The following is a 26,581-nucleotide window of genomic DNA, read 5'->3' as shown; positions in this document are numbered from 1 at the left end:
AATTATACAAATTGATGTATAAGAATAGTTTCAGCAAATGTTGTAGATTGTTCAAGTATCCAAATTACGTTGAAATTAAGTCGATTTTTCAGAGAAATTGTAACTTGTTTTGAAGTAATTTCTGGAGAAAATTGAATTCGTTTAACTTTAATTTCCTTGAACTTTAAGTCATATAACAAAAATGTAATCTGATAAAGGCCAAGTACAGAATATGTGTAATACAAATTTACCATTTTTAGCAGTCCAAACTTTACGAAATTTACAAATAAGAGCGACAAAATCAGTGCTTTACGCGCGTTTACCTAAACGTCCTTCAGAAAAAAAATCATTACTAATTTAGTGAGTCTGTTTTCAAAAAATTGATCTGATAAAAGGCAAGATAAGAAGACGTGCTAATAGAAACCAGTACTTATTATTTCAATTTGGTAACAAAAGGTGTACAATTTCATCGAAGAAATGTATCAATTTTACATTTTTGCGACTAAAATCGACACCGGCCTCTTAAGTTAAATATTAGCCGTACACCTGGGTCGTTTGACAAAAAAAAACCGCATTCCGATGGTTAGTTGCAGTAAAAGTAAACATGTAGTATATGCAAGAGTAACACATTATTCTTAATTTATTTATTTAAGGTTTCATGTTAGGATCTTTTTTAATTAATATAGGCCCATAGTGTTTTGTAAGAAATTATTTCAGTTATAGTATGTACAGATATAACTTATATTTTATCGTCTCTGATATATGGGTGTTGGGACTCTGTTGGGTGATTAATTGATTATATCTTTCGTCCATATTTCTATAGGTTGTTCACTTTTTTTTTTTTTGACACAATTTTATTTTATTTAAAAGTTTATATAAGAAATTAAAACTAGGTATAAGTTCAAAATAAGTAGTTTAAGATCCAATATTGTACACCCTAGCAGGGTATCATGTACCTACTTGACCAATATGTAAGACCAGTATGTACAAATGAACATGATTACAATGGAATAAATGATATGATATGATATAGAAATAAAAAATACATAGTAAAGTTCTTAAATCAGTTTTAATTATAAATACGAGTTTAGTTCACAAATACATGCTTCAGCAGACTGTTCATGGTATTACTTACAATCACAGCACAATGTCCAGTTTTTTTAATTGTCACTACCGAAATGACGAGTCTATTTGAAACTATAACGGCGGTGGCAAACAACCGCACGGCTTGCTTAATTGTCAACAGAAAGCGTAGCCCGAAGTAGTTTAGTGGTAATTGTACGAAAAAATTACGAGTCAATTTCATTGTCATTGCCACAAGCTTGCTCGCTTTCGTTTTCAAGCTTCTCATTTAAAAAAAAAGCGTTTATTTTCATCAATGTTACCAATAATCCTCACACCCTAGCACCTAAATGGTCGCGTACTGTGCGGTTTAAGGGGGAATTTCCTCCCGCGTACGCTTCGGCTGTGGAATGAGCTCCCTGCCGAGGTTTTCCCGAGGAGCTACAGTATGGGGTTCTTCAAAAAAGGAGTGTACAGGTTTTTAAAGGGTCGGCAACGCGCGTGTAATATGTCCGGTGTTGCAGGCGTCCATAGGCTACGGTAACTGCTTACCATCAGGCGGGCCGTATGCTTGATTGCCACCGACGTGGTATAAAAAAAAAGTTAACATTCAAACTTGTATCATTATTAAAAGGATCACGCAATGTGTATTATGGTGACTGGCGTTCTTAGAAACCCATAAGAGGACTAAGAGGTTTTTGTGTAAATACAATTCACTAAACACCTATGAATGCTTTTACATTATAAACAAAAACGTCACTCACACGCCTAAATCTCGCGCGCAAGCGTAAAGTAAACCTTACTTTAAAGTGTGAAGCATGGAGACTATTCCATAGTGTGAAGGTTACTTTGACAGCGTACGTCAAAACACCTATAGTTGTCCACCTTGGCGCTCTCAGCGTTCAAAAGGTTAACCGACCACGACTACCATTCCTTTGAAGACTTATTAGACTTGTCACTTCGGTAGGCTTACTAGGATTTATTCATGTAAAAATAGGGCTGTCACTTGAGTTTCATTTAATCTCATATCTAAATGCGAGGCGATTAAAATGGTGTCAGCAATAAAAATCGACAAATACTTTGAATAAAAACCTTTTAAACAATACATCTTTCCATGACAACGAGATACAATTTAATTATTCATTGTTTAAAGCAAAATGTACACGACTTTAGTATGTTCATTGAAAGATAACTGAGATTTTTTTTCAAAGTATCATAGATAAATCATGTTTAAAAACCAATAAATAATTTTATACAAACTGCTAAGGGGTACATAATAATTTAATAATATTTGATCAACTCGACAAAACAGTTTGGGAACGAGCTCCAAGCATTTTCGACATGAGTGCCCATAAACTTTTTGAAAACTTCCCACAACCCAAATATACCCAAATATGGGGGCAAGCAACACTTCCTTACAATGACTCAGAACTCACGCACAAAATGCAGTGTTAAATATATTATTACTTTCAGGTTTGTATAAACTTAGATTTTAATTACAAAAGACATGATACAAAAAGAAACTAAATAACAGCAAAGAAATTTGAACTCTTTGTTATTAACTAACAATTTAAAATTAACATTAAATTAAAACACAAATTATACATATAGAAATTACTTATTTTCTTAGTTTTTCGGTTGTCAGACCGCTATATTAAAGTTTTATTTTATTTATTTGTTGCTTCTTCTTTTGTATCCAAGTATTGTATGATAATTATAATTGTGTAATATGGGTTCATAATACAAAACCTCTCAAGTATTAACTGTATTGCAGTCTCACTTTAGAAACAGATAACTGACTGTAGTTCTGTAGAAAGCGACCAACTTTTTATATTTCTCAGTGACTTACACCTTATCTCAGTGGATTTCGTCGCTTTCTGCATTGTTAAAAAATGGAGTTGGTCGTTTTCTGCATAACTACGGTAACTGTTTACAGCCCCAAACTACTTATATTATATTTTAGTTATGCAATTTTTATCATTCTGTAGGCCACATCTGTTTTAACTTCAGATCTTAAAAAAAATGATATAAAGGAAAAATTATTTCAGGCAAGATTCGAACTTGTGACCATTCGGAAAACCGGTCCAATCGCTCTTAAGCAACTGAGCTACTGAAGCGTACCAGAAGCGTGCGAATCGTTACATTAATTCCTTTTTGTTTAGACACATAGTGCCATCTATCGTATGTTTTATTGTCAAGACCAATAACAAAAGGTAAAACACCTTTTTATCGGTTTAAGTTAGCCAGTTTTCCTCACTATTGTCACAGGGCGGACACGCTATACATCAAAAATCACTTGCGTTTCTATGTGTGAACGGCACGTCTGTACACGCGTCATGCGTCATTGTGTGAGTGAGTTGCTTAAAAATAGTACTGAGCGGCCGGCAAACGGCCGTCAATCTGCTGTCGCGGGGCGAGGTAATTCGAGTCAGGGCGGGGCGGGGCGTGGCCGTTCTGTTTGATAATACTATTACTTATTCTGTGCTATTGTTTCAAAGTGTCAACTGGAGGGGTGTCAGCAATAAGTTGGTTTAGCTTAGTAATAAAAATATTAACATTATTTATCATAAGTCATAATGTGTTGAGAACACTGCCATAAAAAAACAGTAATAATTCACATGGTTACCTCTTTTCTATCATCAAACAAATAATACCCACTTTACTTTATAAGTAGAAAAAAGACGCTAAATTCATGGGAGTACAACCCTTCACGCATACATTTTTTTAAATTTGCCGCCTTTTCTACTAACGGAAATTGGCAAAACTATAATATTGTCTTCGGTTACCGCGATAGTTACTCATGAAATAAAACTATGAAAAACGGATTATATCGCGTATATTGAATTTATAATACATCCCCACGTTTCGAACCCTTTACAGCATAAAGCAGCAGCAGCAGCGTGGATTGTTCATTATTTTAGTATGTGGGTATTCTTGCACTTTGTAATTTTTCCTCAGTCACCCGTTGACCACGAACGCTGTAAAGGGTTCGAAACGTCGGGATGTATTATAAATTCAACATACGCGATATAATCCGTTTTTCATAGTTTTATTTCATGGCAAAACTATATTTTATAATTATGGAACAGAATTCACTTTGAAAATTTGTACACCTTGTTGCATAAAATGATGGATGATTTTTTTTTCCGTTAGGCTATCTGCCTTTATAGTAGTCTTTTTGTTCTATTTTATTATTTGTAAGAAAATAGTCAGAAATAGGTTTAAACTTAGCTTCATCTTCCACAGTGTAGTTTATAATAAAATGTGACGTCCAACAGTTGAAGGTACCTTATGGCGGCTGGCGCTTACGCTTTTATTAACGCCGCTCCAATATTATTGCGTTGCTACGTAAGCGCCAGCCGCCATAAGATACCTTTTCCCGTGGAATGTCACAAATATGTAAACAGGTTGCATTTATATTAATTTTATACTGCAATTGCTGTAAGTTTTTGAATGTTCCAACTGCCTAAATCTGTTTTTTTTGTGTACTTGTATTAAACACCATTTTTTTTACTTAAAGTTCAACCACACAACTACCAAACTGTTAATAATAAGTCAAGTTTTCTCAATACGCTCGACATACATAAACTCACAACTTCAGAGACACACAAGAAAAAGAAAATAGAATGAATACAAGTTTTGTCTTTAATATCTTCGTGTTACAATTTCTAGCGACAGAAACTAGTACCAGATATAGATATATATGTTACCAAAAAAATTAAGAAGACCATAGTGCTCACTCCATGCATCAGTTTTGTTATCAAAACGGCTATTATTTTCGTAGTCTACATCTAGCGTCAAGTAGCGGAACTATCAGTACTGCTACTCGACAATAGATGTCGCGGCAAACGGAAAGTCTAATGATTTTCAGCTGATATTATAACCAGATTATAATATTAGTTATAAATTGTTGAGCAATACACTTTTCGTCAGTCGCGACACATGTGACATCTAGTGTCGAGTAGCAATACTGATAGTTCCGCTACTTGACGCTAGATGTAGACTACGAAAATAAGTCTTTTTGGTAACAAAACCAACGTATGGAGTGAGCACTCTATGTCTTCTTAATTCTCTTTGATGCTTAAATGTTCGTGTCAAATTTCATGTAATTTCAAAATGTCAATTTAAAATGAAACGTTAATTGTATGGTGGCGGCTAGGCTCTTGTGACTCTTTAACACATTGAATGCCGCGCTTTTAAATTTGCATACTAAAATCGCTCACATGTGCCCGGAGCGGCAGCGAAAGGCGATGAAAATCTCAAACTAAAAAGTGAGTATGTGAGCTCTCATGCCACAGTTTTGTATTTGTCTATCTTTTATCTGTCAAATAAACTTGTTTCTTCAAAATTCCTAAAGCTAACATGAGTTAAGTTACAATACCGCCTGATACAAGTAGCGAGTCTGTCAAACCTGGCACTGCCAGTCAACGTCAGAGTTAAGTTGCAAAATCATTAATCAGTCATTTCTTCAACTTATCGTTGATTTGTCCACTTCATCCATTATACTAGAATTTGGTTTTCTGAAAAAGAAAAAAGAAATTTATTAATAAGCAGCAATAGACAAGGATTGGGCAACAGTTTTTTTTTTGTTATTCTGTAATAACAAAAAAAAAGTTTAATGTGTTATGTATAGACAAAGAGGGTAGGTTATGACATTTGTGTACAAAGTGAGGTAGTTATGAAAAGGCAAGGCGAAACCTGGACCAGTGCATGTGCTTGGACCTGTGTTTATATTACATGTCAAACCTTGTTTCGAAATACACCCCTAGGGAGTAAGGTGTCATACACACCTAGGGAGTAAGGGGCAGAGCAGGCAAACAGCTGTAGATGCTAGTTTATAAATATGCCAACTTGTTGGAACCAGTAAGGTGTCATACACACCTAGGGAGTAAGGGGCAGAGCAGGCAAACAGCTGTAGATGCTAGTTTATAAATATGCCAACTTGTTGGAACCAGTAAGGTGCCATACACACCTAGGGAGTAAGGGGCAGAGCAGGCAAACAGCTGTAGATGCTAGTTTATAAATATGCCAACTTGTTGGAACCAGTAAGGTGCCATACACACCTAGGGAGTAAGGGGCAGAGCAGGCAAACAGCTGTAGATGCTAGTTTATAAATATGCCAACTTGTTGGAACCAGTAAGGTGTCATACACACCTAGGGAGTAAGGGGCAGAGCAGGCAAACAGCTGTAGATGCTAGTTTATAAATATGCCAACTTGCTGGAACCACTCCAGAACAAAGTACATTGACCTCTATATCCCCTCATTTTTATTAAAGACTTGCTTTTGGGGCAACAATTAGATTAGAGACAGAAATTTCAATGACATAAACAATTTGTTTTTCAAAGCTACTTCACCTGGTTTAGCCTATACTTCCAGCTAACAGCAAGCTTAGTATAGCACATGCTGACAAATATTGAATTCCTTTAACAGAAAATAAATCCCAAGAAAATCTGCTCTGCTATGCTATACAATGGAATACGAGCTTTATTCAAGTATCTTGAGACATTGGGTGGTGAATAGACAATCCCTTTCTAGTTTAGTTAGGCAAGCTAAGACATGACAATAGTTTTCACTCACCTCAGCATTCCATAGGCGCTATTGAATTTGAATTATCACCATAACCACTCAAACTGCCTTGCCCGAACTCCAGGGCGCTTATTTGAGAGTCCGCATTGAATGTCGCTCCATAAGAATCATTGCTAGGCCCGTGCACCGTTTCCATGTTACCATCACCCGAGTCTGTAGCCGCCGCCGCGTCGGGCTCCGCCCAATTGATCTTAAACCTGGTCACTCTAGGCTCTGAAGCTAAGATATTCCTCACTACTTTGTCAAACTGAGGCTTTGCCGGCGGATTTTCTCGTAACTCAGGTTCCGCTTCTGTGTACTCGTTATTTATGAAATATCCGACTCTAACGAACTCCTGGCCTCTGTATGAACACGTTAGGAGCACAACAGTGACGCCTAAAGCGTCATTTTCTGGTATACGGGTCACGTCCGGCGGCGGCGCTTGGAAAACAAACATGTGTCTACCTTCAGGTATAGGCCCCACGTAAATCGTGTCCAAAACTTGATCGTGCTCTTCAGTTTCCGCTGAACCGACGTATATCATCTTCCATTCTAGGTCTTCCTTCAGCTCTTCTATGCATTCAAAGGTCAATTCGAATTGAAACGGGTTAAGAAAGGGGCTCGGGTTGTCGAGAACAACGACATTGGTTATGTGAACCTTGGCCATTATTCCACTTCCGCCAACAAAATTTCTATGTTATTCTAGCTCGAACCGTACCAGAATGCTCAAATTGAGCACTTTAAATATACCACACTGATTTATTACCGATAAATACCTCGGAAACCAACGGAAAATTGTGGTGACGGTGAAAAATGACAATTATTTTGGCGGTACGAAAGGTCACGTGACCAAAATAAGTCGCGATATCAGCGCTGTTGGTGGCGGAATGGGGAACTAAAATAAAAAAATATAAATTTTGACAGCCGTGACGACTTAGAAAACAAACGTTTGTTTTCAAGTGAAATTTACAATAAATAGCTTAGTTAGGAGGCGGTAATCATAATAATTATGGAAAATTAATAATTAGTACAATATTACTTACGGTTTTCCGTATTTTTTTTATTATTTGCGCCAGCTTATCACATTCAGCAAATGTCAAGTCAACCACAAACAACAAGACAGCAATGTTGCCAGTAGCATAATAATTCTTTAGTTTATGGTAAAAAATTATAAAGATTTCTGTATATTGTCCAGCACCTGCTTTATTTAGTTGCATAGCCAATCGTATTTTCAATTCAATTCAATTTATTTATTTCAGGCAAATGCCCATATAATTTGTTAGTAATACAATTAAATTAATCTTAATATGCTAATGTTAGTAAACACATTAAATTACAAATAAAAATATATATCACATTTAACTATTTTATTATTCAAAATTATATTAATTTTTGAACACTAGTTGTGATATGTTGACAATATAATTAAATTATATGATGACAATATAACTTTTGCGCCTCAACAAAATGGTTCAGTTACCGCGAACCATGTTCGACTTTTTGCCTCTCTGTCGCACTTGTAAATTCGTACGTAAGTGTGACGGGGAGGCAACACGTCGAACGTGGTTTGCGGTAGGTCTGAGACCTCAAGTTTGAGATTGTTTGAGTAAAAAGTCCTTGCACACATATGATGGATAATGCGAGCTAGCTTTGTAATTTTTCATTGGCAACAAACACCTTGAAACGTCATAAATAATAAATATGGCGTCGCTGCTTTGTGTACTGCTTGCTGTCAAATTTCAGTGCAATAAATAGAAAGACTGCAATTTATTTCATAATATTAGTAAAATATATGCGATTGTTACGGTGTTAGTGCAAAATTAGAGCTAAGCATTGATAATGTAATAAATATTCATACATGAAGTGCGTTTTTATTGAAAAACTTTGAAGGTAAAACTTCCGTAACTTAATTTTACTTTTCCGGTGTATAATTGCTATTGTTATGCAAACAGCTGTTGTTAAATCATTAATTTAACGTGCACGTTGCACAAGATCCAGTTTATTACGAACAAAGTCGTGTTTAAACTAGAATATTGGTTTACTTTCGTGTTGCCTTTTACGTCTATAAAATTCTTTCTTATAAGGATGTCTGTCGCATAGTTTCGTTATTGAGTCACCGTTTTGATGTCTCCGGCGAGGTATAATTAATTCATACGTTACTTGGAACTCGTATTAAGTGCTTAAAGTATGATAAGCCAATGTTCATGACACATTTTATTGACCAATAATGTAGGATCCAATTAAAATTACTGTATTAATCTTTTTCATTTGTTATAAACGATTAAACGACCTTCAAGATAGTAAAATGACAAAATGTATTTATGCTGTATACTATAAAATACTTCTGTTGAATTAAAACATGCATGAACACTTTATAATTTTGACCACCTCGGCCGCCCCAATATATCTGATGGCGACTGTACAACTATAGGTTTTTTTTTTTTTAACTAGCCTAATTTAGTGTCCCACTGCTGGGCAAAGGCCTCCCCTCGTTTCCTCCACTCGACCCTGTCGTTTGTAGTGTCCCGCCAATCCGGATAAAATGTGTCTAAGTCTTCCCGCCATCTCCTGTACAATAAACTGTTATAAATCATTTTTTTTACTATAAATATTATTGATCTTGCATTTTCATTTAAACTTGTACCATAAAGCGCAACTTAAATTAAATATGTTTAATCTAAGTCTCCAGTCTCTCTAAGAACCACAAATAAATCAAACAAATCATGCGCAACAAAACTCATTAACCAGTAAACCCAGCGAAATAAAACAACCAAAAACTACACAACGGAACCCTAAACAAAAAAACAATTTCAAAACAAATGAAGAGCCTGTACGCAGAAAAAAACTACAAAATGACATTAAAACAGAGACAACATTGAAAATTTGCACCTATAATGTACGTTCTCTAGCATCAGTAGAAAAATATATAGAGTTAAACAACGCACTCGGTAAAATAAACCATGACATAGTAGGATTAAGTGAAGTTAGAAGAATGGGCAGCAGTATAGAAGAATACGAAAACAATATTCTCTGCTACTATGGAGAAACCAAAGGGCTGAACGGAGTGGGGTTTATAATAAAAAAGAATCTGAAAAACCAAATCACGAATTTCATAGGACTCTCAGAAAGAGTAGCACTGCTTCAGCTCAACATAGACGGGGCAGAACTTTCAATAATTCAGGTATACGCCCCCACAGATAAATCAAACGACGATGAAATCCAAAAATTCTACAACGACATAGACAAAGCTCACTCCCTAGCCGGCAACGAAATAATCGTCATGGGAGATTTCAACGCAAAAATAGGCTACCCCAAGAAGGAAGAAAATCTAATTATGGGCAAGTATGGCTACGGAGACCGAAACAAACGAGGAGAAAGACTGTTAGACTATGCATTAGGAAAGAAACTCTTCATAATGAATACCTTTTATAACAAAAGATCCAACAGAAGATGGACCTGGATATCACCTGACCAAAACACCAGGAATGAAATAGATTTCATAATGACAAACCAACCAGCACATATCACTAATTTCGAAGTCCTGAATAATGTACTATTTCCATCAGACCACCGACTTCTGAGAGCAACATTTAACTTAAAACTTCCTAAAAAGAGTCGAAAAAACTTCCATTCCTCGTTGAAAAGCCTAAAGACAGAAGAGGAAATACAAAGTTATATCAGAGGCTTAGAGACAAAACTAGGAAACAAAACAGAAGATACAAATGTTCAAGATTACTACAATAAGATAGAAAAGTCAATAATAGACAGCGTAACACAGAAGACTAAGACTGACCACACAAAAACAAACAAAATCTTTAGCGACCATACAATACAACTCATAAAACAACGCACAGAACTAATGTATAAGAAAGACAAAGATCAAGACATGAAAAAAGAACTTACCCGGCTGTTCAAGGAAACAAAGAAATCTATAAGAATAGACTACAGGAATCACAGGAAGGAAGTAATAACAAGGAACCTAAAGAAACACAGAAGTACAAAGAGAGCTTTAAAAGAACTTAATCTAAACAAATCATGGATACAAAAACTTGGACAAGACAAAGAAGAAACAAAAACAAGGAAAGACGTAATAAATCATGCTACACACTTTTACGAAGAACTCTACAGAATGAAAGACTACAACCACATACAAGAGGAAACACCCATTGCGAATAACGTAAACTTGCCAGTAAAGCAGATCGAAGAAAAAGAAGTTTATGAGCACATAAAGCAGCTGAAAACCGAAAAAAGCCCAGGTCCTGATGGAATAACAAACGAAGCTCTAAAACATGGTACACCAATCCTGCTTCAACATATAACACATCTATTCAATATGGTACTTAATTCCGAAACCATACCAGAGCAATGGTGTACATCCGACATAATATTGCTGTACAAGAAAGGCAACTCCTTAGACATCGGTAACTATAGGCCAATCAGCTTACTGGCGAGCATATACAAACTGTTCTCCTCAATAATGTTAAGGCGAATATCCAAAACAATTGACGACTCACAACCAAGAGAGCAGGCTGGTTTCAGGGCAGGTTTCAGCACCACTGATCACATACAAGCACTAGAACAGATGATAGAGAAGTATAAAGAGTTCAATAGGAACCTATACGTCGCCTTTATAGATTATAGCAAGGCATTTGATAGCATCAATCACAGCGCAATCTGGAATGCATTGAAACAGCTTAATGTGGACCAAAAATACATTAATATTATAAAGAATATATACGCGAAAAGCACCAGCCGAGTCAAGCTCGAGACAAGAGGGAAACAGATAAGGATAGAAAGGGGAGTCCGACAAGGAGATCCTTTATCACCCAAGATCTTTATTGCTGTCCTGGAAATCATATTTCGGAATCTCAAATGGGAATCAAAAGGCATCAATCTGGAGGGCCAGTTAATAAACCATTTGAGATTTGCAGACGACATAGTCATAGTAGCTGAAACTGCAACAGAACTAAGAGTGCTTATAAACCAACTAGACGAAGAAAGCACCAAAGCAGGCTTACAAATGAACACAAATAAAACCAAAATAATGACAAACAGCAAACAAATACAAATAAATATCAATGGCAACAACATAGACTATGTAGACCAATATATATATCTAGGAAAGCAACTGTCCTTTACAACAACAAACAACGAAGAAGAGGTAGAAAGGAGAGCCAACATAACCTGGAGGAAATTCTGGTCACTGCAAGAAATCCTAAAAGGCAAATACAGCTTAAACCTAAAAAAGATAGTGGCAGATACATGCCTTCTACCGAGCCTGCTCTATGGGTGCCAAACATGGACTTTTACAGATAAAATAAAGAGAAAGATAAGAACCACCCAAAGAGCCATGGAGAGGAGCATGCTCAACATAAAAAAGATACAAAAAATAAAGAGTACATCTATAAGAGAAAAAACAAAGTTACAAGACGCACTAACTCAAGCCCTCAAATTAAAATGGCGGTGGGCAGGACACATCGCACGGTACAAAGACCATAGATGGACAATATTGGCAACGAAATGGAAAGGCCCAAGTGGCAAAAGGAAAGTAGGAAAGCCATATAAACGATGGCTGGACGATATAAAAGAAATTGCAGGGAAAGACTGGCTAAACAAAGCGGAAGACAGGCAGAAATGGAGAGAATTGGAGGAGGCCTACACCCAAAGAGGGGTCCAAATTAAATAAATAGATAGTAAATAGAATACATAAACCTAACACTAACTACTAACTATAAGAAACTTACTAACCAATATGCTAAAACTTCTAATGTAAAAACAATTGTAAATTGGAAATAAAAGGCTTTTTTATTTTATTTATTTATTTATTTAATCTAAGTCTGTCAGTTTTGTGACAAAATGTATGGGACGTGACCAAGAGCGTCAGTTTTGTATACTCAACATATTATTTGCTAAATAAATGACTCCTTATCCTTACAAAGCTTAGCAAAGGTCCTGAATATGCACTTGATTAAATTGATGATGATAATTCTTTCAGGAGACCAATGAATAACAATGATATCGAACCGAGAAGAGGGCCCAGTGTACTACAGGGAGATACAGAAGAATGCATATCTCAAGCGCATCCCTAATGAGCCGAGCGGCAAGCTCAGGCCACTCGGGCATAAGGTGGCTGAAATTATTATAATTACTTCATTTTAAACTGTCAGCTGATACATATACACCTAAGCAAGACAGTAAAGTACTTGGCTGTGGCATGGCAATTAGCTTAACCTGTTGAGACGCAACATCGTGACCGCAATGAGAATCAAACTCTAAATTTAAAACCAAATCAAGGCCAAAAAACCGGCCAAGTGCGAGTCGGACTCGCGCACGAAGGGCAAAAAAATCACGTTGTATGGAAGCCCCACTTAAATATTTATTTTATTCTGTTTTAATTTTAGTATTTGTTGTTATAGCAAATACATCATCTGTGAAAATTTCAACTGTCTAGAGTAGCTATCACGGTTCATGAGATACAGCCTGGTGACAGACGGACGGGCAGCGGAGTTTTAGTAATAGGGTCCCGTTTTTATCCTTTGCGTACGGAACCCTAAAAGCAAGCTTGAAAATTCAGGTTCATGGGACTCAAGGGGTTATTTCATCATTAAGCCATTTGCTGACATTATGTCAACAAGTAATCTTAACTTTACTAACACTTAACACTACTCTCTTGTCAGCAAAAGTGTTAAACATTTTTTTTTTTCAAACACTATACAATACAATTAGCCTTTAATCACTGACTATTTTAAAGATATGTTTAGTTTCTTTATAATTGATTAATAGTTTTCACTAGTCAGGTTGTCGGGGTTTCCGCAAAAGCCTCCTCTAAAGCTTTCCAGTCATCTCTGTTTCGAGCTGTTCTTATCCACTTTGGTGGGAAATCGTCCTCCCATCTAATTTTCGGGTGTCCCTGACCTCTCCTGCTGTATGTAGGGAACCAGTTCGTTATATTTTGTGTCCATTTGTCTACTTTCGATCTTGACATGTGACCTGTCCACCTCCATTTATCAAACACTAATTATACCATATTCCTCAGAAACCACCTTTCAAAGCGATGTGGACGCTCTTCTGTGTTCACAACGGCCGAACGCCGTTCCTCGAACAGTACCCGAGCCCCGAGTCCCCGGCCACGTTAACCCACAAGCCCGCTTGGCGCGCCTGCCTCAAGACAGCTAGGCATGTGACTGCGAGTGTCAAGCCACATACTGGCGACGAATATGACTTTCTTGTGGATACGGACCAGGGTCCAGTACGAATGCTGGCACCTGACTGGTAAGTTATATAAAAATGTACATTTATTTATGTTTGACGCCGCAATCGAACTAGTAAGTAAAAAATTCAAAATAGAGAGCACTTATTTTTATTTTTATTTTATTTATTCAACAGATTACACAGTATGACAGTTAAAACCAATTCACTGTGGAATTTATATAAAGTGTATACAATTATGTAATCAATTATATAACAGAGACATTTAAAAATATAAACCTAATATATAACAGACGACTCACGTTTATCCATCGCCTCACAGAACTTCATACACTCTCTACAGACAATAGACCAGTCACTTGCAAAAACATCACATTCCGGTGCTGATGCGAGGAGCGCGTTAAGCAGTTGAAGAGCGCGAACTATGGGAGACTTACTATAGGACACAGTGCGTGTTCTTGGTACAGCCATTAGCTGAGGCATTCATGGTCGGAAATTAAATTTGGCCTTATCTATTGACGGTACAAGTAAACGTACCAGCTGCGTCACCAGTTCTGGGCAGTCCGAGGCTCCTCTCAAGATGCTACAGGCAGTAACCTGATGACACTTACTTCCTTAAACGCTCTCACTAAAACATACTTAAAATAAACGGACTTAACTAAAAGGTATGTTTACATACAAGTTTATCAAGTGTTCCAGACCATGCGTATGTGTACTGTAATTAGGTACTATAATTATAATTAAAGAGAAAAGATAACAAAAATACCAAAAACTTGGAAATACTGACAACCAATCTAATTAATATATGTAACATTAAGTAGGTACAATGACAGTAGCGATACTATAGCAATGATGACGACACATTACTGACGAACACTATGTTGGCCGTTGAGAATATTGAGTATTTGATTACGGTATTTGGGCTTAGCGACATTGAATATATCGATGGAAGTAAATTCTTTATTGTAAGTGTTACAAATACGACGTAAGGGGGCTCGCAAACCGGCGTTACTAGAGGCGGTGGAAACCGAGAACAAAGCATTAGAAGTTCTTCACTTTTAGAAGTTCTTCTCCTATCTACGCATTTTACAACTGATTGGTCAGAGTTAGTTTATGTAATTATTTGGTTGTTACAGGGAATCCATGCAAGACTGGGTAACGCTCCTCCGCAACAAACTTCACGAGCTAAAGATCCTCTCGAAAGGCGAGAATGTGTACACCGCTCCCTCGGCCCCGGCCGTCCCGCCCGCGCCCCGCGCCGGCACGCGGGACCCCACCTCCCCGTTGCCACCCACCCCGCCGGTACCCCCTGACAGGTATGTTTACACCGCTCCCTCCGCCCCGACCGTCCCGCCCGCGCCGACATGCGGGACCCCACCTCCCCCCTGCCTCTCACCCCGCCGGTACCCCCTGACAGGTATGTTTACACCGCTCCCTCGGCCCCGGCCGTCCCGCCCGCGCCCCGCGCCGGCACGCGGGACCCCACCTCCCCCCTGCCGCCCACCCCGCCGGTACCGCCTGATAGGTATGTTTACACCGCTCCCTCGGCCCCGACCTTCCCGCCCGCGCCGACACGCGGGACCCCACCTCCCCCCTGCCTCCCACCCCGCCGGTACCCCCTGACAGGTATGTTTACACCGCTTCCTCCGCCCCGACCGTCCCGCCCGCGCCGACACGCGGGACCCCACCTCCCCCCTGCCTCCCACCCCGCCGGTACCCCCTGACAGGTATGTTTACACCGCTCCCTCGGCCCCGGCCGTCCCGCCCGCGCCCCGCGCCGGCACGCGGGATCCCACCTCCCCCCTGCCGCCTACCCCGCCGGTACCGCCTGATAGGTATGTTTACACCGCTCCCTCGGCCCCGACCTTCCCGCCCGCGCCGACACGCGGGACCCCACCTCCCCCCTGCCTCCCACCCCGCCGGTACCCCCTGACAGGTATGTTTACACCGCTCCCTCCGCCCCGACCGTCCCGCCCGCGCCGACACGCGGGACCCCACCTCCCCCCTGCCTCCCACCCCGCCGGTACCCCCTGACAGGTATGTTTACACCGCTCCCTCGGCCCCGGCCGTCCCGCCCGCGCCCCGCGCCGGCACGCGGGACCCCACCTCCCCCCTGCCGCCCACCCCGCCGGTACCGCCTGATAGGTATGTTTACACCGCTCCCTCGGCCCCGACCTTCCCGCCCGCGCCGACACGCGGGACCCCACCTCCCCCCTGCCTCCCACCCCGCCGGTACCCCCTGACAGGTATGTTTACACCGCTCCCTCCGCCCCGACCGTCCCGCCCGAGCCGACACGCTGTTTGACATGACGACATGTTTTTTGTAGTGTTATAGTAGAGTAGTAGTAAAACATTTTATGGCACAAAACAAGTACATAGCAAATAGAGAACAATAAATGTTTACAAAGGCGAACTTATCTCTAGCGACTTATTAAAGTGGCATTTCTAGCAATTTTTAGGGTCGACAATACGCATATAACACCCCTGGAGTTGCACGCGTCCATAGTCTACGGGATGTTTGCTTGTTTGCCACTGGTTGATAAAAATCTGTATTAAAATTTAAAAATCATCAAGTAATTAATTATGCATGTCTAGCATAATTTATAATGTAATTTCATATTATGAGAATAAATATCTAATCTAATTGTCTTTTATAGAGTACCGGGCATAGAGCTAACCGTCCCCTCCAGAGCAATCGAACCCGAACACCACCACAATGAGCAGCCCGAAGAACCAGCACCAACCATGGAGCCGGCCATAGAGCCCATAGACATCTCTCACTGGGACGAGCCGGAGCCCTTCACATCTCTACCGAGCACTAGTCAGGATATACCAAAGACAACCAAGATATGTGGGCAGAATATTTGCTTGGACGATTCGGTGCTGAGGTAAGATTTTTATTCTAAACTACCTTTTGCCCGTCCGTCCGTCCGTATGTCTGTCCTTGCTATGTCATGTCCTCAAACTATCTCCATACCAAATTTCATGAAAAGCGTCTAAATTTAAAAGTTCTTCTGATGAGCTTCTGTAGCTCAGTTAGAAGGAAATCTCTGTAAATCATGAGCGTCATGATCAACAATAAATATTTAGACTTTTGACAATGTCCATTTCTAAAAATCATTTTTTTTTCTTTGCCCGTTTTGGGCAAAGGCCCCTTGATCTCTCCACAACTCCCGGTTGTGCTTTTTCCGGCCTGTTACTGATGAAGGTGTAAGTCGTCCCGCCATCTCCGTCTGGGCCTGCCACGTCCGCTCTTCTTTTGCGGCATCCACTTGGTGGCTACTTACATATTTTTAAATTGCAGAAGGAACAATACGGATAGCGATGAAGAATTCTTCGCGGAAATCGACCGGATAAGCGAGGAAGTGGAGAATACCGGAGAAGAAGTGAAGGAATACAAGCAGACTGTGGTTGTTGAGGCTACTGCTGAAGAAACACCGAGGTAATGTTTATTTGAAGCATAAATTAGGAAATTCTAAGACGCGTTAGTGTAAAATATTGTAAGCTCTGTTTTAAAATTGTGTTTAAAAAAATTTAAGTTATTGAATGGGATTGCCAACTGTCAAAAGTATGCACAGATGGCGCTGGCATCCAGGCCATAAAGTTTTTTTTTTTTTACAAAATTCTAGTAATGAACAGTTAAACCTATGCTGGCGCCATTTAATACTGTGACCCGCCAACCCGACTAGATGGCGTTGTACGGGGCGGTGTAGTGCCATACATTTTGTGGTAATGGTAACAAAATTCCCTACGCATGCTAAAAGTAGGTGTTGATGTTGACTTATCTTATCCTTATAATTTGTGACAACATATAATTTTAACGTTTGTAACATTATCATTCCAGCGACTACCAAGGCACAAACATAACCGTGATACAAGTATCAAACAAGGAGCCCCCGCACACCGCCATACCCGTCCTCGGCCCCGACACAGACATCTTCAACTTTGACCTACAACAACTCTCCGTTGAACCCAAAGAAAACTACATCAACATAGTCAACACAGAAACAGAACAGAATGGCTACGGAACGGTTTATAAAGAATCAGACTACGGACATATTAGTTTAACAACCACCGTCAACTTAAACGGAGACAAGAGTATATATGAACGGTTATGCCAAGCATCAACATCAACGGAGCGATCACCTTTGCCTGTCCGAAGGCTAAAAGCTTTAGAAAAAGTTAGGAAATCATCGCTACCCAACATGGAGACGTATGAGTATTTGTACCCGAGCAATTCTAGCTCAAATCAAGTGCAAGTGGATGTGAATAGTGGTCAAAATTGTGTGAACAGTGGTAATAATTGTGTGAACGGTGGTAATAATTGTGTGAACGGTGGGAACTCTGTGACTGTGAATGTGGATTCTAGTGTTAGGGTGGTGAGGCCGCCGAGGCCGGTAGAGAGATCGCATAGCAATGCTTGTGAGAGGATTCAGAGTCCGAAGAGAGAGAGAAATGGTAAGTTGTTAACTAATATTGATAACTATTTAATAAATTGCGGTAAAGTCTAGACAGACATTAAGGAATATCTACCGTAAACTTCCCCAACATAGGTTGGGAAGTTTACGGTAGATATACCATGCTATCCGTTATGAAAAATCCAAAATAATCCAAGAAAGGTGACCATTATTAGAAATTTGATGGGATTACATAACTGTCTAAGCTGTTTGGTAGAAAATAAAAACATTTTAGAAAATAACGCGAGGAAATCGGAACAATTCCAATAATGGCGGATCGGAAGTTCGCGGTGGCGGTGTTGCCATCTACATAAAAAGTGGTCTCTCTTGTCAAGTGGTTTCTCAATCGCCATCACCAACTGTCTACTCGAACTCGTGTCCAGAGTATCTTTTCTTGGAGGTAGTCCTGCACCATTCAAAAGTCCTTCTTGGCATTTTCTATAGCCCCTCTTCAAATATTAACTACTTTGATACATTGCAAAATATCTTAATAGATCTTGAGCCCCGATTTGACCACACTATTATCATGGGTGATTTTAACACCTGTCTCCTTAAATCTGATCTTCGTTCATCTAAACTTCTTTCTCTAGCTACTTCCTTAAATCTTAACGTTTTACCTCTTAGTGCTACACATTTTCCGCATAACGGCCCCCCTTCCCTTTTAGATATCATTTTGACTTCTTCTCCAGATTTGGTTTCTTCCCATGGTCAGTTTAGTGCTGCTGGTTTTTCCAATCACGACTTGATCTACGCGTCCTTTAATATGCGCCCACCAAAGAAAAAACACAAGGTAGTGATGCGTAGAAACTTGCGTGACATGGATCTGCAGGCACTATATAGCGATTTCTCGCATGTTGACTGGCAAAGTGTTGAACTGATAGACGATGTTAATTTAAAAGTAGAGACTTTCAATAACATATTGCTTGCCATTTTTGACAAACATGCGCCGTTAAAACCGACTCGAGTTAAGCACTATCCTGCCCCGTGGCTTTCGCCGGATATTAAACAGCTCATGGCAAAGCGTGATCGAGCGCGCGTCAAATTGCGTCATGATCCTTCTGACAGTAATCGTGATCGTTACATTTCACTGCGAAACCGTTGCAATAAGATCTGTAGGGATGCAAGGCGCCGTTATATTCATAATTCGATCGAGGACTGCCCGCCTGCCAAACTGTGGAAATTTTTGAAGTCACTCGGAGTGGGCAAAAATCAACCAACTTGTTTGGGTGATGTCAATGTAGACGATATCAATAAACATTTTAGTACATCTTCAGTTTCTCTGGACCCATATACTAAGCTGTCTACATTGTCACTTCTTGCCAACTCTGTACGTCCTGACTTACCTAATTTTGAATTTAGCAAAATATCGCCGCAAGAAACACTAACCCTCCTTAAATCTATTAAGACCAAGGCCGTCGGTGAAGATAATCTGGGCGTGGACATGCTCATGCTCGTTGCGGACTTCATTACTCCTATCCTATCCCATATCATAAATTTTTCCTTGTCCTCGGGTACCTTTCCTTTAGCGTGGAAGTTCGCACATGTTATCCCTCTTCCTAAAACCTCCAACCCTATCTCTTTTTCACAATATCGCCCTATTTCCATTCTCCCTGTACTGTCAAAAATTATAGAACACCATGTTAACCGTCAACTCCTATCCCACCTTAATAGTAATTTCCTATTGAATCCCTTCCAGTCTGGATTCCGCCCCGGGCATAGCACTGTGACCGCTCTGGTTAAAGTCACCGACGACATTCGCCTTAATATCGAAAGCAAAAAACTGACTATTCTGGTTCTTCTAGATTTTAGTAGCGCATTTAATACAGTGGACTTTGATATTTTACTCGGTATCTTTCAATCTTTAAATTTTTCCCACAACAGCTTATCTTGGTTCCGCGATTACCTGTATGGTAGGCGCCAGCGTGTTATGCTCGATGACAAGTTTTCCGATTGGCGCGAACTCTTAGCTGGTGTTCCACAGGGAGGAGTGCTTTCTCCTCTGCTCTTCTCTATCTTCATTAATGGTATCACAGAGTCCCTTAAATCCTCTTACCATCTTTATGCGGACGACCTACAGATCTATGCAGCGGCTGGCATTGATGATGTCCCTTCGCTAGTCAGTCAAATAAATTATGATTTAGAACTGATTCGCGGATGGGCATGTAACTTCGGTTTAAAGGTTAACGCACAGAAATCGCAGGCAATTGTTATCGGTAGTCCCTATTATATTAGTGGGCTCTCAGACATGGTGGTACCCGACATTCTTTTTGATGGAATTCCCATCTCTTTCTCCTCTACTGTTAGGAATTTGGGTATCACCATGGATGAGACGCTTTCCTGGTCGGCCCATACGGCTGAGGTGAGTAGGAGGATATTTGCATCTCTCCACTCTTTAAAGCGTCTCCAAAACTTCCTCCCTGTTCACACCAAGCTGACTATAGCGCGATCCCTCTTGATGCCACTTCTGGACTATGGTGACATTGCGTTCGTGGACCTCAAAGAGGAACTACTTGACAAGCTGGAGCGTCTCCAAAATGTGTGTATCCGTTACATTTTTGGTTTGCGGAAATATGACCACATCTCCGACTTCCGTTCTCAGCTCGGTTGGCTTCGGATCCGTCGGCGCAGGGATGTGCATGTCTTGTCCTTACTGTTCAACGTCCTATTCAATCCGACCTACCCTCCATATCTCTCTGAGAGATTTACTTATCTGGCAGATGGTAGTGGTCATCGCTTGAGATCGAGTGCAAACCTGACTCTCGCTGTGCCGTGTAACAAGACCCGGTCATATGCGAAGTCTTTCACAGTGCGCGCTGTACAGTTGTGGAACAAGTTGCCATTATCCCTTAGACAGTCCCAGTCGGTAGCATCACTCAAGGGAAAATTACATAAGTTGTGGCTTTCTGATGACTTGTGTTGTACTTAGTTGAGTACTAAGATTATTTATTTAGTTGTGATAATATATATATATATGTATTTATGGGTATATATTTGTGTTTATATGGATATGTATTGTATATATATGTTTATTTTATATTCTAGATTACAGGTTTTAATTATTTACGTTTGTAATAATTGAACCATAATTTACTTTCTGTTCATAGTGTTCGTTTGTCTATCTTGATCTGTTTACTGTTTCATTCTCAATTGCTCAAAGGTTGACTGGAAGAGATCCCTTATAGGGATAAGTCCGCCTTTGTACATTGTATATATTTATGTTCTTTTATTGTGTTTGTAATCTGTCTTATGTACAATAAAGTGTTTACATACATACATACATACATAAGGCCTAGTTTCTTGCCAGGTTTTGTAAAGACTGGTGCCTACGCCAATTTTTGGGACAACAAATGACGTCAGCTGTCAACGCTGATAATACAATATTTTGCGGTTCAGGGATCGGATACCGGTATTTTTCGTTATTTGTTAATTATTTCAATTTGTAGCCGCCGTGCAGGTCTCGACGACAAATAAAAAGACTTCGATTTGAAGTAAACGTGTAATCATATAGGTGCTGGTTGCTTTACAAGGTACAGTTGACGTAAACGGTTAAAGGTGTAGAAGTGGTGGTAATAGTATGGAGGCTGATGCGAAAGTGGTTAAGCTAATTTTGAATGTAAAAATGGTAGTCTAAATTTAGGTGCCTCTAATTGGCCGCGATACAGGTTATGTGGAGCGCTCCTATTGGTGCATTTAAATAAGCCTCCGCATAGTAAGCGAGCCCGACGGCTGCGTTTTGCTACTGCATTATACACATAAAAGGTTGCGTTCGCAACACAATTCTAATTGGGCAATCTAATAATACGAAGTCATTACGTAAAACACAACTGAGTCCTACATTTATGGAGTATAAAAAAACTGATTAGGAAAGAACGAATAAAAACAATTATCATTTCAAAAAGTTGTTAAATTCAAGTCTGATGAAGTTAAAGTAACGTCACAAAGTTTGTGAGCCCCCCCCCCTTGTCACGACATGTCTCATTTTTTGACCCCCTCCCTCCCTCCCCCCTATACGAGTGATGTAATTAATGGATGACCCCTTAGCAATGTGTGGCAATACCTTGTTTTTGGATAGCATTTTGAAAATAGTTATTCCTTGCAGATAAAAACCAAGACGGCAGTCAAGGCAAGCCGATATGGAAGCGTGGTTTAACGGAGCTGTCTTTGCTCAGCCGGTTGCGAGGGCTAGGGCAGGGGCGGCGCCAGGACAGCCCTACAAGATACGAGGAAGACAGGTTACTTTTGGTCTTTATCCAATAGGGTTGGCCGGTCGAAATATGTAGCAGATGGCGCCATCATAGCTTGCCCTGTCAATCCCTAGAATTGTGTCAAATCTTTGTTTTTTTTTAAATGCCTTGGATGCCAGCCCTTTAAGCCAAATCTCATAGAAAAAGTGGCAAGCTATGATGGCGCCATCTCTGCAAATCTTTGACAGTTGCCAACCCCATTCTTATCAGAAAAGGTACTACCTTCCCATCTTTGCACTTTCGTGAATGCATCTTAACTACTGTTTAACATTTATGTTAACCAGCTGATTGTCGAGCTCAGCAGCACCATGGTTGGCTGTTCGATCGGTGGTAAAATGGTAAATAACATAAGTTACGCTGACGACATTGACTGTTGAGCCCGTCGATCAGTGCTATGAACAAATTGTTAAAGGTGTGTGACACGTATGCGGAGTCTCACGGGCTCATCTATAATATTAAAAAAAGTGAGATACTCATCTTCCGAGCTGGTAACAAGACCCTACCAATAGTTGAGCCGGTGACACTCGGCGGCGTGGCCTTGAACAGAGTATCCAGTTTTAAATACCTGGGACATGTAATCACCGAGGATCTAAAGGACGATGCGGATATTGAGAGGGAACGCAGGGCACTGGCAGTAAGAGCTAATATGTTGATTCGCAGGTTTGCGCGTTGTACAGTGGAGGTCAAGAAAACATTGTTCATGTCGTATTGCCAATCATTCTACACGTGCGGCCTGTGGATCAATTATACGAAGCGTGCTTACAGTGCTCTGCGTGTCCAGTTCAATAACGGCTTCAGGATGCTGTTGGGGCTACCACGCTTTTGCAGTGCATCAGGCATGTTTGCACAAGCACGAATGGACGTTTTTTATGCCATAATAAGAAAAAGAATCGCCTGCGGGGTAGCACCAACAGCTTGCTGGTAGATATAGCCGAGAGGTGGGATTGTCCGTTTTTTAGCCACTGGGCGTCGGCTCATCGTCCTGTTTACCGGGACCCCAAATAAGTAAAAAAATAAGAACTGTAATGCCTAGGTTAAGATGTACTAACTCTAATATTATAAGTCTGTATATAACTAACAATCTATGGGCAGTCTGGCCTGAAATAAAGAATTTTATTTTATTATTTATTTATTTTAACACATTCGCAGACAAGAATGCTATAGCAGTCGCGTTTTTAGGGTTCCGCACCCGAAGGGTAAAAACGGGACCGTGGTCAAACGCCTGGCCTATTCATCATAAAAAAAGCGACTTTGTTTTATACTATGTAGTGATAAGGTTTGTAAATATATATTTAAAACAAAAATTTTGTGGCAGAACCATAGGCTGAAATAAAGGCGTTTCGCGCATCCTAATTCAGACAATTATTAAATACATAGAAAATACGTATAACCAGGCGTAGCTCACTCTGCGATTTCCTCGCGTCGCTACAAGTACATGCGGCCAGGGACCGGCACGCTATCCCTTATCGGGGTTTTATAAGGGTATTGCATAAGGCTTAACTCACCATACCCTTTGCCAGACGAAACCCTTTGTTTTGCTTTTAAAAACCCTTATATAAAGCTACCACATTTAAGTAATCGGTAGCCCAAATACTCTTACAAAACCCTTATCATCCGCTCACCAACACCTTGCATATTGCTTATAAGGGTTAGCCTTATAAAGGGCTTCCCTTTTAGCATATAAGCGTGCTAATTTAAGTCGTCTACCTTGTTCATAAAGCACACATTACTTCGAATCCGAGCGATCGTCGGCGGCGACGGCGGCGTTCTTAGACTAGGCACGTATTTTCTTTCCTTTTACTACCTTTACTACCGTAGATATATACTAATCCTGTCTCTTTCACGCAAAGGGAAACCTTTATAAAAAGCGCTTAAAGATAAGGGTAACCCTTATTAAGGGCTAGCCTTATTTTTGGTTAGCTTTTCGGTAAGGATTAGTCAAAGGTAAGGGTATGAATGGGCTTGCAGTTCAAAAGGGAAAGTCTTTCAATGTGTTAGCCGTGTTTAAGTGTTGCCCATTGAAAGGGTTTTATCGCGGAAAGGGTTGTCCGGTCCCTGCATGCGGCCCACACCAATTTTGGTGTCTAGCCATAGTAGTTGCCGCGCACATATCTGTCGTTATATACGCGTTTTGTTAGAGAGTGAACCTTATGAAATGAAATGAAATGAAATGAAAACATTTATTGTCAGACCACAGGTAGAAATATAAAAGATGTTAATGGTGATAATTTAAGTCCTTTTCCGCAGTCTACCATATTTACGGTGTACAATATTTAGTGTCATGCACAACATGCAGGCAAGTTATTTACACTATTTACATATGTCACAGTATTTCATACAATAATGTCCCTAGTTTTGTGTCACTTTATTACGCTATATCTGAAATATGTAGTACTATTATTTATTCTGTGCTATAACTCAAACAAATATTTGTGATGAACACGCACAAATAAATTCTCTTACCAGCGTTTGGATCAATGACCTCCCGTTTTACAATCAGGGTTACTACCTACCGACTATATTAGATTAGAAGGTTGTATAAAGAGATGGAAATTAAAATGTGCCATTTTCAATCAAAAGGGTACTTATTGTCGGTTGTCAATAAGGCGCTATTTCCATACAGCTTCAATTTGAAATCAACCTTATTGATAGGCAACAATGTGGTACCTTTTGGTTGAAAATGTCACAAATGTGGGTATGTTACAGGAGCGCTACAGTGGCAGTGAAAGTGGTGCGGCGCTCGCGGCCCGAGGGCAGGGTCGACGGGACGAGACGGAGAAGCAGCTCGCTCAGCAACGGTATGTGTGCTTCCCTCCTAATTTTAGGGTTCCGTGCCCAAAGGGTAAAAACGGGACCCCATTACTAAGACTCCATTGGAGTGGAGTCTGTCTGTCTGTCACCAGGCTGTATCTCATGAAGCGTGATAGCTAGACAGTTGAAATAGTCACAGATGATGTATTTCTGTTGCCACTATAACGACAAATACTAAAAATAAAATAAACATTTAAATGGGGCTCCCATATGAAACGTGATTTTTTTGCCGTTTTTTGCGTAATGGTACGGAACCCTTCGTGCGCGAGTCCGACTCGCACTTGGCCGGTTTTTTAATACCACGTCGGTGGCAAACAAGCATTAGACCGTATGCTTGTATAGATTTTAGTAGTAAGCGCTTTTTAGTTCTTGTTTAATTAATGAGATATTAACATACTTTACTTTTCTCTTTTTTTCGCTCTCTCTCTCTCTCTCTCTATCTATCGTACTATTTCTTATTCACATCAGCCCAATGTGTGATAGCCGGTTTTCAAAAATAATATCTTACTATATGTGATCTAATAGACCAATATCACTTTTATATTTAATATCTGTTAAATACAGGCAATTTACAATTAAAAACGAACAAATACAATGACAGTTCCAGTGCACATGTTATAAAGTCGCCATCTTGTTATTCTGTCCGCCATTTTGTGCGTCGCTGGCCGCCATCTTGTCACGTCTCGCACCAGCAGTTAACGTTGGCGAAGCTCCCGCAGTGTCCGCCCCGGAACCCGCGCCGCTTGCACTCGCCGTTGCAGTTGGACGTGTAGTCCACCCCTCCCCACACGCAACTGCCGATCAACTTGTCAGCTTCTACTGGAGCCGATATTACCACCAGCATTACTACGCAGGCGAACGCAAAGATGATAGATTTCATCGTGATGCTTCGAAGTATATATTCGGAATGATGATATTTGTCTATATTTTGGTTTATATATAATTTTTGTTGTTGAAATGCAATTATGAAACGACTTTATGATCATTAAAGTAATTGAAAATCTATTAGATTATGGCGTATCGTATCATATGCTAATGAAAAATGTTATTACTTACTTATTCTTAATGATGATTTAATGATTTTTATCATTATAAGGCTCGTGTTTTTTTTGTCATTAAAGAAAGGGTAAGCCCCTGATTAAAATGTGAGTCGTTTGTAGGTTTACATTTTTCTAGTTTTTTTAGAGTTTTGAATGGTTCACGGTTAGTTTCACTAGACTTATATTGACCGGGATATAGACCGTGATTACCTT

At 39.9% G+C, this 26,581-nt stretch overlaps 2 protein-coding genes and 1 long non-coding RNA gene across 3 annotated transcripts in view; 2 read left to right on the top strand and 1 right to left on the bottom strand.

Moving 5' to 3' along the window:
- The window catches only part of LOC134753212 (uncharacterized), a 61,452-nt gene that overhangs the window by 10,125 nt on the left and 24,746 nt on the right, over positions 1-26,581 (top strand). The window lies entirely within an intron of this gene.
- On the bottom strand, positions 1,030-7,733 carry LOC134753196 (histone chaperone asf1). Its single transcript, XM_063688999.1, has 3 exons — positions 7,651-7,733; positions 6,620-7,502; positions 1,030-5,561 (listed from the first exon to the last, which is right to left on the bottom strand). Exon 2 carries the CDS (start codon positions 7,272-7,274, stop codon positions 6,621-6,623), a length of 654 nt encoding a protein of 217 aa, XP_063545069.1. The 5' UTR covers positions 7,275-7,502; positions 7,651-7,733; the 3' UTR covers positions 1,030-5,561; position 6,620.
- The window catches only part of LOC134752987 (uncharacterized), a 39,164-nt gene continuing 20,881 nt past the window's right edge, over positions 8,299-26,581 (top strand). Inside the window, exons 1-12 of the mRNA XM_063688747.1 lie at positions 8,299-8,497; positions 12,603-12,733; positions 13,644-13,879; positions 14,953-15,132; positions 15,234-15,327; positions 15,443-15,637; positions 15,753-15,961; positions 16,474-16,704; positions 17,121-17,258; positions 17,661-18,274; positions 22,373-22,505; positions 25,224-25,315. Of these exons, the coding sequence (XP_063544817.1) occupies positions 12,620-12,733; positions 13,644-13,879; positions 14,953-15,132; positions 15,234-15,327; positions 15,443-15,637; positions 15,753-15,961; positions 16,474-16,704; positions 17,121-17,258; positions 17,661-18,274; positions 22,373-22,505; positions 25,224-25,315 (2,236 nt within the window). The 5' untranslated portion in view covers positions 8,299-8,497; positions 12,603-12,619. The remainder of the gene's footprint in view (positions 8,498-12,602; positions 12,734-13,643; positions 13,880-14,952; positions 15,133-15,233; positions 15,328-15,442; positions 15,638-15,752; positions 15,962-16,473; positions 16,705-17,120; positions 17,259-17,660; positions 18,275-22,372; positions 22,506-25,223; positions 25,316-26,581) is intronic.

Source organism: Cydia strobilella, chromosome 26 (assembly GCF_947568885.1).
Source record: "Cydia strobilella chromosome 26, ilCydStro3.1, whole genome shotgun sequence".
NCBI classification, from domain to species: Eukaryota; Metazoa; Arthropoda; class Insecta; order Lepidoptera; family Tortricidae; genus Cydia; species Cydia strobilella.
This window is presented reverse-complemented; position numbering and strand designations above follow the sequence as displayed.

Coding starts and splice junctions, on each gene's coding strand:
- LOC134753196 (XM_063688999.1), bottom strand. CDS start 7,274: ATGGCCAAGGTTCACATAACCAATGTCGTTGTTCTCGACAACCCGAGC.